We start from the raw sequence: 12164 nt of genomic DNA, 5'->3' as shown, positions 1-12164 counted from the left end.
TCTAGGAGCAATCCCTTTTCTCCACAGCCTTTCCAGCATTTGTTCTTTGTAGCTGTCTATATGTTTTGGATATTAACTCCTTGTCAATCACATAATTTGCAAGTATTTTGTCCCACTCAGAAAGTTGTCTTTTCGTTTTGTTGATGGTTTCCTTTGCTAAGCAAAATCTTTTAGGTTTAATTAGGTCTTGTTTTATTTACAATAGCATGGAAACAATCTAAGTGCCTGTCAACAGATGATTAAATTAAAAGATGTGGCATAAATGAAATGGAATATTATTCAGCTATAAAAAAGAATGAAATTCTGCCACTTGCAGTAATGTGGATGGACCTAAGGAATATTATGTTTAGTGAAATAAGTCAGACAGAGAATGACAAATGCTTTATGATATCACTTATATGTGGAATCTTAAAAAAATACAAATGAATGTGTATGCAAAACAGAAACAGATCCACAGATATAGAAAACAAACTCATGGGACTTCCCTGGTAGTCCAGTGGTTAGGACTCCACCTTCCAATGCAGGGGCTTTGGGTTCAATTCCTGGTCAGGGAGCTAAGATCCCAAATGCTTCATGGCCAATAAACCAGAACATAAAACAACCAAAGCAATATTGTAACAAATTAATGAAGACTTTTAAAAATGGTCCACATCAAAAAAACAAACAAACAAAAAAAAAAAAAAACGCTTAAAAAGCAAGAAAACAAACTCCTGGTCACCAAAAGGGAGGTACAAGGACAAATTAGGTGTATGAGACTAATTGACACAAACTACTAAGTATAAAATGGATAATCAACAAGGAAATCCTGTATAGCACAGGGGATTATAGCCATTATCTTGTAATAACCTATAATGAATTATAGTCTGAAAAAATACTAAATCACTATGCTACATACCTGGAACTAATATAATATTATAAACCAACTAAAACTTCAATTAAAAAAAAACAACAGAAAATAACAACAGCAACAACAAAAAATGTGCAGTAAATGTAAAATACACACTGGATCTCAAAGATGTAAACAGAAGCAAATAGTGCAAAATATCTCAGTAATAAATGTTATACTGACCAAAAGAAAAAAAAGGAAAGAAAGCAAGAAAGGATAGTTGTGATTAATTGCACAACACGGTGAATGTACTTAATGCCACTGAATTAGTTGGATTCTTGACTAAAAGCACAAGTCTTATATCTCTTTTACCACAATAAAAATAGTTTTTGGAAAAAAAGCCCTTTGGACATTATGTACTCACATTCCAAGGTAGGAGAAAAGGCTTAAAGAAAAGTCTTATAGATAGATATGTATATATGCAATTACCTTGAAGGGATGCAAAGTACACATTTACATCAATTCTTTGGAATTCTTTGACAATCTAAAAATTTAAAAAGGAGAATTTGTAACAATGAGTAACTTTACCTGCCTATAACTCAGTAGCATTCAACTACTTGCTCAGGAGAAACTTTGAACACTTTCATGGTGAATCAGGAGCCTGAAGAAAGTTCATTGTTGGAAATTGGAAAACCACCGAAGTTTCAACATACAGTGATGATGCTTAGGATGAAAAGACCATGTCTCAAGAGGTGGCAACATCCAGTGCTCAATAGCCCAGCACTGGATAGCACACAGAGCTTCGTAAATACTTGTGGAAGGAAGGAAAGAAGGGATAGAGGAGGCTTCCTAATGCAACCTCTGCTGGTTGGAGAGAAGAGTATGAATTTATGTCTCTGAGTGGAAGAGATATGGCTGTGGATATGCGGCCACCAGACACCAAGAGTAAACACTGACCTAGAAACCAGGGCCTCTGTATTTTGACTGTAGCAGCGTCAGTATAGTGATTGTGCTCTTACACTGTAGTTTTGCAAGATGTTACCACTGAAAGAAACTGGGTAAGTGGTACTGAGGATCTCTCTGTATTATTTCTTATAGTTTTATGGGGATCTACAGTTATCTCAAAATAAAAAGTTGAATTAAAAGAATTAAGACAGAAGACCTATGGACAAAACAAAAGACCCATGGACAATAATCAAACAGAGCTTAAATTTTCTGGGGAAAAAAGATCAAGACCTCTATGCAAGTATAAAGTTTGGAGTTTTCAAAATTGTCACTTTAGCATTTGAAAGCAACAAGAAGCCCCAGCTAAGTTAAACCTTAGTTGAGAGTAGTTTGATATTATTACATAAACCTGATTGTCGGTGCCTTGAACCTGCCTGCTTTTCTGCCCAATCCTCTTGATACCTATGTGAGGCTTCACTTAAACTTGACACTCCTGGTCAAGTTGACCTCATTAGTCTGTTTTGAGCACTTAATACAATTGTTATTTAAAAGATTATTTAACATTTTCCTTGCCCCCTAGATCGCTTAGTCCCAGGAGGGTAGGAACTATGGCTACTTCATAATTATTAATAGTTTCTGGTCCCCAGCCAAGGGCTTGGCACATCTGAGGCATTGCACATCTATTTGTTAAAGGAATCACTGAACTTGAGCTTGCATACCTGCTTTCTGATAAGAATGTTTCTGTCCCGCATGCTCTTCATTCAGCTCTTTGACTGCCTAGATGTCTGGCCTACTTCCTGCAGATCTAACCCTGATAATGCCTGGCTTTTCCAGCCCTACCGTGTTTCTCATTCTGCTGCTGTTCACATAACAGATAAAAACATATTAAATTTTGCCCATTTTTCTTTTCATATTCCATGTCATATATATTCTCAGGAAAAGAAAACGTAACAAACGGTAATACTTGCTGACAGGTGACCATGTGCCAGACACTCTTCATTCTTCTCATTTAATCCTCATAACAAGCCTATGAAGGAGGTACCATCACTATCCCCACATTCAGATGGAGAAACTGAGGTACAGACAGATTAAGCGATTTGCCCACAGTCACACCACTAATAAGTTGTAGAGCCAGGATTCAAGCCCAGGGAGTCCAGCTCTGCAACCCATGCTTTAATAATACATTCCACTGCAAAAGCATCCCCCTGAAAAAATTACAGAACCCGTGCAATCAGTTACCCTTCTGTAAGACCAGGAAACCCACATCGTTTCACTATTACCAAAGCTCCAAATCTGTAATTTGAAACACCAGAACCTTACCACACGCAATGATCTCACTCCAACAACATCCAAGAAAGAGACGGCTCCGCAGTCAAGTACGAGGCTATGGATTGGCACTTTGGGAACATTCACTTTGACTGGAAGCTCAGAGTTCCAATCCACTTGGATCTCTATTTCCTTGGTTGGGATATCAGGTTCTTCTGGATTTTCAATGTCTTCATCAGGCTCAAAAGCATTATTTGATGAACCAGCACCACTTATAGTGCCATTCTAAACAAAGAAAGCATTGCCAACTTAATTACCAATTAGCTGGGAAGTCTTTCAACAATTAATCTAAAATGACTTCACAGTCCTACAGACTGTTCCTTGGTAAGCAAAACATCAAGAGGATGAACTCTTAGGGAATAAGATTTACCTCAGCCCAAATTTTGATGTTTTCTAGGAAGAAAAATGGAAGAGCAGTGGAGCCAGGAAATGCTTGATTTCTGGAAGATGGTGGAACTTAGGCAAGAGATATATTGGCAGGAATGTTTGAATAAAAGGTAATAAATACCGTAGCTCTAAAAGTCTATGAACCTATAACTGTCTTCTATTGTGAATAATTTTCTGGTATTGAATTAGCACTTGTTTTGTTCCTTTCAGTAAAAATAAGGTTTATTTCATGAAAGAGGAAGATAAATCACACCCTGTGTTTCCAAGGAGCTCTGTTGATGTCATTTTATTCTTTCCCATTCTCTGTTGCCTAAAAGAACAACTCAGCTGTTCTCTGACATACATGTGTCATCTGCCTGTTCACATCTGGGTACCAAAGAGGGTACATTTAGTTTTAGACAATCTAACTGCTTTAATGTCATCTGAGAAATGAGAGAATTTCAGAGGGGGAGTGGAAAGGATGACGTTGCCTTACCTTTGTTGCTCTTAACTGCCCTTTCTTGATGAGCTTTTGTATTTTTCTCAGTGCTTTCAGCCTCTTATTATATACTCTAATGGCATCAAATCCAACCTTTGGAAATAAATGTTAAGTTAGTTAGAACATTTGGTTTCTAATGCTCATTAATGACTGTTTTTACCTGGAAAGGCTATTCTCAAGCAATATTACTGCCTTTTGTTGCTGCTGCTGCTGCTAAGTCGCTTCAGTCGTGTCCAACTCTATGTGACCCCATAGACAGCAGCCCACCAGGCTTCCCTGTCCCTGGGATTCTCCAGGCAAAAACACTGGAGTGGGTTGCCATTTCCTTCTCCAATGCAGGAAAGTGAAAAATGAAAGTGAAGTCACTCAGTCGTGTCCGACTCTTTGTGCCCCATGGACTGCAGCCCACCAGGCCCCTCCGTCCATGGGATTTTCCAGGCAAGAGTACTGGAATGGGTTACCATTGCCTTCTCCATACTCCCTTCCATATCCTGCCAAAAAAGAAATTCTGAGGTCTGATGGAGGTCTCCACTACCAGGCCACCCTAACCTACCTACCCAGAGACTCAGGGAAAGTGAAAGTGAAAGTGAAGTCACTCAGTCATGTCCGACTCTTTGGGACCCCATGGACTGTAGCCTACCAGGCTCCTCCGTCCATGGGATTTTCCAGGCAAGAGTACTGGAGTGGGTTGCCATTTCCTTCTCCAGAGACTCAGGAAAGGTGGTAGTATATTGAAGACTCTAAGACTGTAAGAAAAAAAAAAACAAACAAAAAAAACAGCAAAAAATAACCTTTTTAGCTTTAAGTCTTAACAAATTTCCTTAACATAACAAAGCCCTCTTGTTGCAAAATTTAGGAACATTCCTTTGAACCTTAGGAAAACACTGATCTAAAGGCAAATTCCACCTTCAAAGCATAGCATAGAATTCAAGACCAGAATTCCCTGCTTATATAACCCACTTATACTTTTTACCCTTTATTCCAACTGCCCCTCACCCCTTACCCAATATACATTCCCATGTTTTCCTCTCAGCTCACACAGTTCCCAAACCCCTGCATTAATCTCCTTCCTTCTGCCCAACTGCCATGCAAAGCCTGATCACTGACATGCAAAGCCTGACATGGATCGCTCCCTTCCATGAAATCTTAACACTTACTATCTACACTTCTTATTTGAAACTTACTCAGATTCTGCCTGGAGACATCTCTTGTGGTTTTGTCCAGCACAATTATTGCTACCTGAATTTTAACATATGTGTTATTATTGGTTTTTTCCTGTCCCCAAATATTAATAGATTAAAAGTTATTTGAGGGCAAGGGTGTTATAATTATTAATGCCCTGTACAAAGGGAACAGGGCATAGGGCCAAATAAATACCTGTTAAATGAATGAAGTCTCAAAGGTGGTTAGAAACCAAATTTCTAGGGATAAAATACTTACTGTGGACTTGATACATTTTTTCAAACCATCAACGTTGCCATAAAAAATAGGACTAGAAAATCTCAGAATCTTCACACCTTCAAGTTCTTCAATCTAGCATTTAAAAAAAAAAATTGTCTGAGTTTAAATCATTTAAATATTCAATTAAGCTTTTGGCTATTCAGCTAGGAGCGGAGTTAGAATTGCTCCAAGGAGCTAGGCAGTGGCAGTCAACTTTCCTTGAATAGGGCCTAGATTGCAGTTGGGAGACAGAGTTACACAAATTCCTGAACTTCCACAGTCACAGAGAAGGTCAGAATAGAAACAGTCTTAGAAAGCAATTATCTAGCCCTCTAATTTCCACATGATGAAACTGAGACTCCAAAACACAGATACTGTATATCCCTGTAATCCCACTCCTGGGGCACGGATCCAGAGAAAAACATGATCCCAAAAGAGATATGCACCCCAATATTCATTGCAGCACTGTTTACAACAGTCAAGACATGGAAGCAACCTAAATGTCCATCGACAGAGAACGTCCATCGACAAAGAAGATGTAGCACATATATACAATGAAATATTACTCAGGCATAGAAAGATTGAGATAATGCCATTTGTAGCAACATTGATGGACTTAGAGAGTGTTATATTGAGTGAAGTCAGTCAGTCAGAGAAGGAGAAATATCGTATGACATCTGTTATATGTGGAATCTAAAAAGAAATGATACAAATGAACTTACAAAACAGAAACAGACTCACAGACTTTGAGAATGAGCTTATGGTTGTTGGTATGGGGGAAGAATGGAGGGGGCAGGGATAGTTAGGGAGTTTGGGATGGGCATGTACACACTGCTATATTTTAAATGGATAACCAGAATTCCATAGCACAGGGAACTCTGCTCAATGTTACATGGCAGCCTGGATAGGAGAGGTGTTTGGGGGAGAATATATACACATATATGTATAGCTGAGTCTCTTTGCTGTTCACCTGAAACTATCACAACCTTGTCAATCGGCTATATCCCAATACAAAATAAAAAGTTTAAAAAAAAATGAAACTGAGGCTCCAAATCGTCATATGAATTGCCTCAAGTTCATATGACTGGCCTTCTTCCCATCTCCCTCAACTATTTTAAAATAGGGAGGGGGAAAAAAGGAGCAAAATCTAAGGGACTTGCAGGAACTGAAGCCTATTATGTTATTTGCTTGTTCTGGAAAAGGAAATGGCAACTCCAGTACTCTTGCCTGGAAAATCCCATGGACGGAGGGGCCTGGTGGGCTGCAGTCCATGGCGTCGCTAAGAGTCGGACACAACTGAGTGACTTCGCTTTCACTTTTCACTTTCCTGCATTGGAGAAGGAAATGACAACCCACTCCAGTGTTCTTGCCTGGAGAATCCCAGGGACGGGGGAGCCTTGTGGGCTGCCGTCTCTGGGGTCGCACAGAGTCGGACATGACTGAAGCAACTTAGCAGCAGCAGCACCCTGACACACAATGGCCAGACAAAAAGTGAACCTAACAGAATCATGGACTTTTCTACCCTTTAGGGATCATAGCAGTTTTCATCCAGCCCCTTCAGATGAGAAACCTGAGGCCCCGAGAGGCTGACTGACTTGGGCAAGGTCTCCACTAGTTAGAGCCTAGAACTCAGAACCCCCAACTCACCAAGTGTTCCCTGCCTCAGAGCATCGTAGAATCCTTTCTAGCCCTTGACAGCACCTGGCTCAACACAACTGCCAGAGACTGTGAAAATAAATTAAGTAGCAGCTACTGGAATTTTAGATTCAGTATCTAATATCTAAAAAAATTTTTTTCTTTGCTTTTAAAAACTATTTGTTGCTAAAATACATGTTTTCTTTATTTTGTTGTTTCTTTCTTTGCTTTCTTTCATGGCCAGGTCTACTTCCTACCATGATAAATTTTTTAAATTGAGATAAAACTGGTATATAACACTATATTAGTTCTGTATATGCAACATAATAATTCTATATTCATATACACCACAAAATGATCACCACAATAAATACCCTCTTCGCCCCCTTCATCCATTTCACTGAACCTCCAACCCCCTTCCCCTCTGGTAATCACCAATCTGTCCTTTGTATCTGTGACTTTTGTTTCATTTTGTTTTTATTCATTTGTGTTGTTTTTTAGAATCTATACCTCTAATGGTATTTGTCTCTCTCTGTCTTATTTCACTTTTCATAATAACCTTAAGATCCATCCATGTGGTTACAAATGGTAAGATTTTCCTTTTTATCTCTGATTAGTATTCATGTGTATATGCGTGCCCACATGCGTGCGCATGCTCAGTTCTTTATCCATTCATCTATCAGTGGACACTTAAGTTATTTTCATATATTGGCTATTGTAAATAATGCTTCAGTGATCATAGGAGTGCATACATCTTTCTGAATTAGTGTTTTCATTTTCTTCACATAAATAACAAGAACTGGAATAGGTGATAGTTCTATTTTTAATGTTTTGAGGAACCTCCACATTGTTTTCCATAATGCTACACCAATTTACATTCCTACCAACAGTGTGTGAGGGTTCTGTTTTCTCCATACTCTTTCCGATACTTCTTATTTCTTGTTTTTTGTTAATAGCCTTTCTGACAGGTGTGAAGGAAAATCTCACTGTGGCTTTGATTTGCATTTCTCTGATAATTAGTGATACTGAACATTTTTTCCTGTGCCTGTTAGCCATCCGTATATCTTCTTTGGGAAAACGTCTTATTAGAGCCTCTGCCTATTTTTAACTGAATTGTTTAGGGTTTTTTGCTATTGAGTTGTTTGAGTTCTGGGTATATTTTGGATATTAACCCATTATAAGATACATAATTTGCAGTTATTTCCTTCTATTCAGTTGGTTGCCTTTTCATTTTGTTGATAGTTTCCTTTGCACACAAAAGCTATTTAGTTTGATGTAGTCCCACTTTAGCTGCCTTTGCTTTTGGATTCAGATCCAAACATTTAACATCAAGACTGATGTCTTGGAGCTAACTTCCCTTGTTTTCTTCTAGTTTTATGGTTTCAGGTCTTATATTCAAGTCTTTAATCCATTTTGAGTTCATTTTTGTATATTATACAAGATAGTAGTCCAGGTCCATTCTTTTGCATATGGCTGTTCAGGATCCCTAACATCACTGACTTCTGCTTCATTGACTGTGCCAAAGCCTTTGACTGTGTGAACCACAACAAACTCTGGAAAATTCTTAGAGATGGGAATACCAGACCACCTGACCTGCCTCTTGAGAAGTCTGTATGCAGGTCTGGAAGCAACAGTTAGAACTGGACGTGGAACAACAGACTGGTTCCAAATAGGAAAAGGAGTACGTCAAGGCTGTATATTGTCACCCTGCTTATTTAACTTATTTAACATCATGAGAAACGCTTGGCTGGAAGAAGCACAAGCTAGAATCAAGATTGCCAGGAGAAATATCAATAACCTCAGATGTGCAGATGACACCACCCTTATGGCAGAAAGCAAAGAAGAACTAAAGAGCCTCTTGATGAAAGTGAAAAAGGAGAGTGAAAACTTGGCTTGAGGCTCAACATTCAGAAAACTAAGATCATGGCATCTGGTCCCATCACTTCATGGCAAATAGATGGGGAAACAGTGGAAACAGTGACTGACTTTATTTTGGGGGGCTCCAAAATCACTGCAGATGGTGACTGCAGCCATGAAATTAAAAGACGCTTGCTCCTTGGAAGGAAAGTTATGACCAACCTAGACAGCATATTAAAAAGCAGAGACATTACTTTGCCAACAAAGGTCCTTCTAGTCAAGGCTATGGTTTTTCCAGTGGTCATGTATGGATGTGAGAGTTGGACTATAAAGAAAGCTGAGTGCTGAAGAATGGATGCTTTTGAACTGTGGTGTTGGAGAAGACTCTTGAGGGTCCCTTGGACTGCAAGGAGATCCAACCAGTCCATCCTAAAGAAATCAGTCCTGAATATTCATTGGAAGGACTGATGCTGAAACTGAAACTCCAATACTTTGGCCATCTGATGCAAAGAACTGACTCCTTGGAAAAGACCCCGATGCTGGGAAAGATTGAAGGCAGTAGGAAAACGGGATGGATGACCGAGGATGAGATGGCTGGATGGCATCACTGATTCAACAGACATGAGTTTGAGTAAACTCTGGGAGTTGGCGATGGACAGGGAAGCCTGGATACTCCATTTCTTCTAAGGGATTCTTGCCCGCAATAGTAGATATAATGGTCATCTGAGTTAAATTTACCCATTCCAGTCCATTTGAGTTCGCTGATTCCTAAAATGTCAATGTTCACTCTTGCTAGCTCCTGTTTGATCACTTCCAATTTGCCTTGATTCATGGATCTAACATTCCAGGTTCCTATGCAATATTGCTCTTTACAGCATTGGACTTTGCTCCATCACCAGTCACATCCACAACTGGGTGTTGTTTTTTCTTTGGCTTCATCCCTTCATTCTTTCTTGAGTTATTTCTCCACTGATCTCCAGCAGCATAGTGGGCACCTACCAACCTGGGGAATTCATCTTTCCATGTCCTATCTTTTTGTCTTTTCATACTGTTCATGGGGTTCTCAAGGCAGGAATACAGAAGTGGTTTGCCATTCCCTTCTCCAGTGGACCACATTTTGTCAGAACTCTCCACCATGACTTGTCCATCTTGGGTGACCCGACATGGCATAGCTCATAGTTTCACTGAGTTAGACAAAGTTGTGGTCCATGTGATTAGATTGGTTAGTTTTCTAACCAAGAAAACCATCCCCAATAAAAAGAAATGCAAAAAAGCAAAATGGTTGTCTGAGGAGATCTTACAAATAGAAAAGAAGAGAAGCCCCTTCTTTAGAATAGGCTTCAAATAGAATAGAAAAATCTGTGAAAAGAAGAGAAGCCAAAAGCAAAGGAGTAAAGGAAAGATATACGCATTTGAATGCAGAGTTTCAAAGAATAGCAAGGAGAGAAAAGACAGCCTTCCTCAGGTATCAGTGCAAAGAAATAGAGGAAAACAGTAGAATGGGAAAGACTAGAGATCTCTTCAAGAAAATTAGATATACCAAGGGAACATTTCATGCAAAGATGGGCTCGATAAAGGACAGAAATGGTATGGACCTAACAGAAGCAGAAGATATTAAGAAGAGATGACAAGAATACACAGAAGAACTGTACAAAAAAGATCTTCACGACTCAGATAATCACGATGGTGTGATCACTCACCTAGAGCCAGACATCCTGGAATGTGAAGTCAAGTGGGCCTTAGAAAGCATCACTACGAACAAAGCTAGTGGAGGTGATGGAATTCCAGTTGAGCTATTCCAAATCCTGAAAGATGATGCTGTGAAAGTGCTGCACTCAATATGCCAGCAAATTTGGAAAACTCAGCAGTGGCCACAGGACTGGAAAAGGTCAGTTTTCATTCCAATTCCAGAGAAAGGCAATGCCAAAGAATGCTCAAACTACCACACAATTGCATTCATCTCACACACTAACAAAGTAATGCTCAAAATTCTCCAAGCCAGGCTTCAGCAATACGTGAACTGTGAGCTTCCAGATGTTCAAGCTGAATTTAGAAAAGGCAGAGGAATCAGAGATCAAATTGCCAACATCCACTGGATCATTGAAAAAGCAAGAGAGACCGAGAGAAACACATATTTCTGTTTTATTGACTACGCCAAAGCCTTTGACTGTGTGGATCACAATAAACTGTGGAAAATTCTGAAAGAGATAGGAATACCAGACCACTTGACCTGCCTCTTGAGAAATCTGTATGCAGGTCAGGATGGAATGGTTAGAACTGGACTTGGAACAACAGACTGGTTCCAAATAGGAAAAGAAGTACATCAAGGCTGTATATTGTCACCATGCTTATTTAACTTATATGCAGAATACATCATGAAAAACGCTTGGCTGGAAGAAGCACAAGCTAGAATCAAGATTGCTGGGAGAAATATCAATAACCTCAGATGTGCAGATGACACCACCCTTATGGCAGAAAGTGAAGAGGAACTAAAGAGCCTCCTGATGAAAGTGAAAGAGGAGAGTGAAAAAGTTGGCTTAAAGCTCAGCATTCAGAAGACAAAGATCATGGCATCCAGTTCCATCACTTCATGGCAAATAGATGGGGAAACAGCAGAAACAGCTGGAGACTTTATTTTTTGGGCTCCAAAATCACTGCGGATGGTGACTGCAGCCATGAAATAAAAAGACGCTTACTTCTTGAAAGAAAAGTTATGACCAACCTAGACAGGATATTAAAAAGCAGAGACATTACTTTGCCAACAAAGGTCTGTCTAGTCAAAGCTATGGTTTTTCCAGTAGTCATGTATAGATGTGAGAGCTGGACTATAAAGAAAGCTGAGCGCCAAAGAATTGATGCTTTTGAACTGTGTTGTTGGAGAAGACTCTTGAGGGTCCCTTGGACTGCAAGGAGATCCAACCAGTCCATCCTAAAGGAAATCAGTCCTGAATGTTCATTGGAAGGACTGATGCTGAAGCTGAAACTCCAATACTTTGGCCACCTGATGAGAAGAGCTGACTCATTTGAAAAGACCCTGATGCTGGGAAAGATTGAAGGCAGGAGGAGAAGGGGACGGCAGAGGGTGAGATGATTGGATGGCATCACCGACTCAATGGACATGAGTTTGAGTAAACTCCGGGAGTTGATAATGGACAGGGAGGCCTGGTGAACTACAGTCCATGGAGCCGCAAAGAGTCAGACATGACTGAGCAACTGAACTGACTGAACTGAATATCACTGAAGAGACTATCTTTTTCCATTGTATATTCT

At 39.6% G+C, this 12164-nt stretch overlaps 1 protein-coding gene across 2 annotated transcripts in view; it reads right to left on the bottom strand.

Moving 5' to 3' along the window:
• SLC26A4 (solute carrier family 26 member 4) overlaps nt 1-12164 on the bottom strand; it is a 58960-nt gene that overhangs the window by 8408 nt on the left and 38388 nt on the right. Inside the window, exons 14-17 of one of the 2 annotated variants that reach the window (XM_025291087.3) lie at nt 5403-5495; nt 3960-4055; nt 3092-3322; nt 1316-1370 (exon numbers count right to left, since the gene is read on the bottom strand). In XM_025291087.3, the coding sequence (XP_025146872.2) occupies nt 1316-1370; nt 3092-3322; nt 3960-4055; nt 5403-5495 (475 nt within the window). The remainder of the gene's footprint in view (nt 1-1315; nt 1371-3091; nt 3323-3959; nt 4056-5402; nt 5496-12164) is intronic. The other variant, XM_044946601.1, reaches the window with a different exon arrangement.

The sequence above is a fragment of the Bubalus bubalis genome, chromosome 8 (assembly GCF_019923935.1).
Source record: "Bubalus bubalis isolate 160015118507 breed Murrah chromosome 8, NDDB_SH_1, whole genome shotgun sequence".
Lineage (NCBI taxonomy): Eukaryota > Metazoa > Chordata > Mammalia > Artiodactyla > Bovidae > Bubalus > Bubalus bubalis.
Note: the sequence above shows the minus strand (reverse complement) of the source record. Positions and strands in the feature narration are given on the sequence as shown.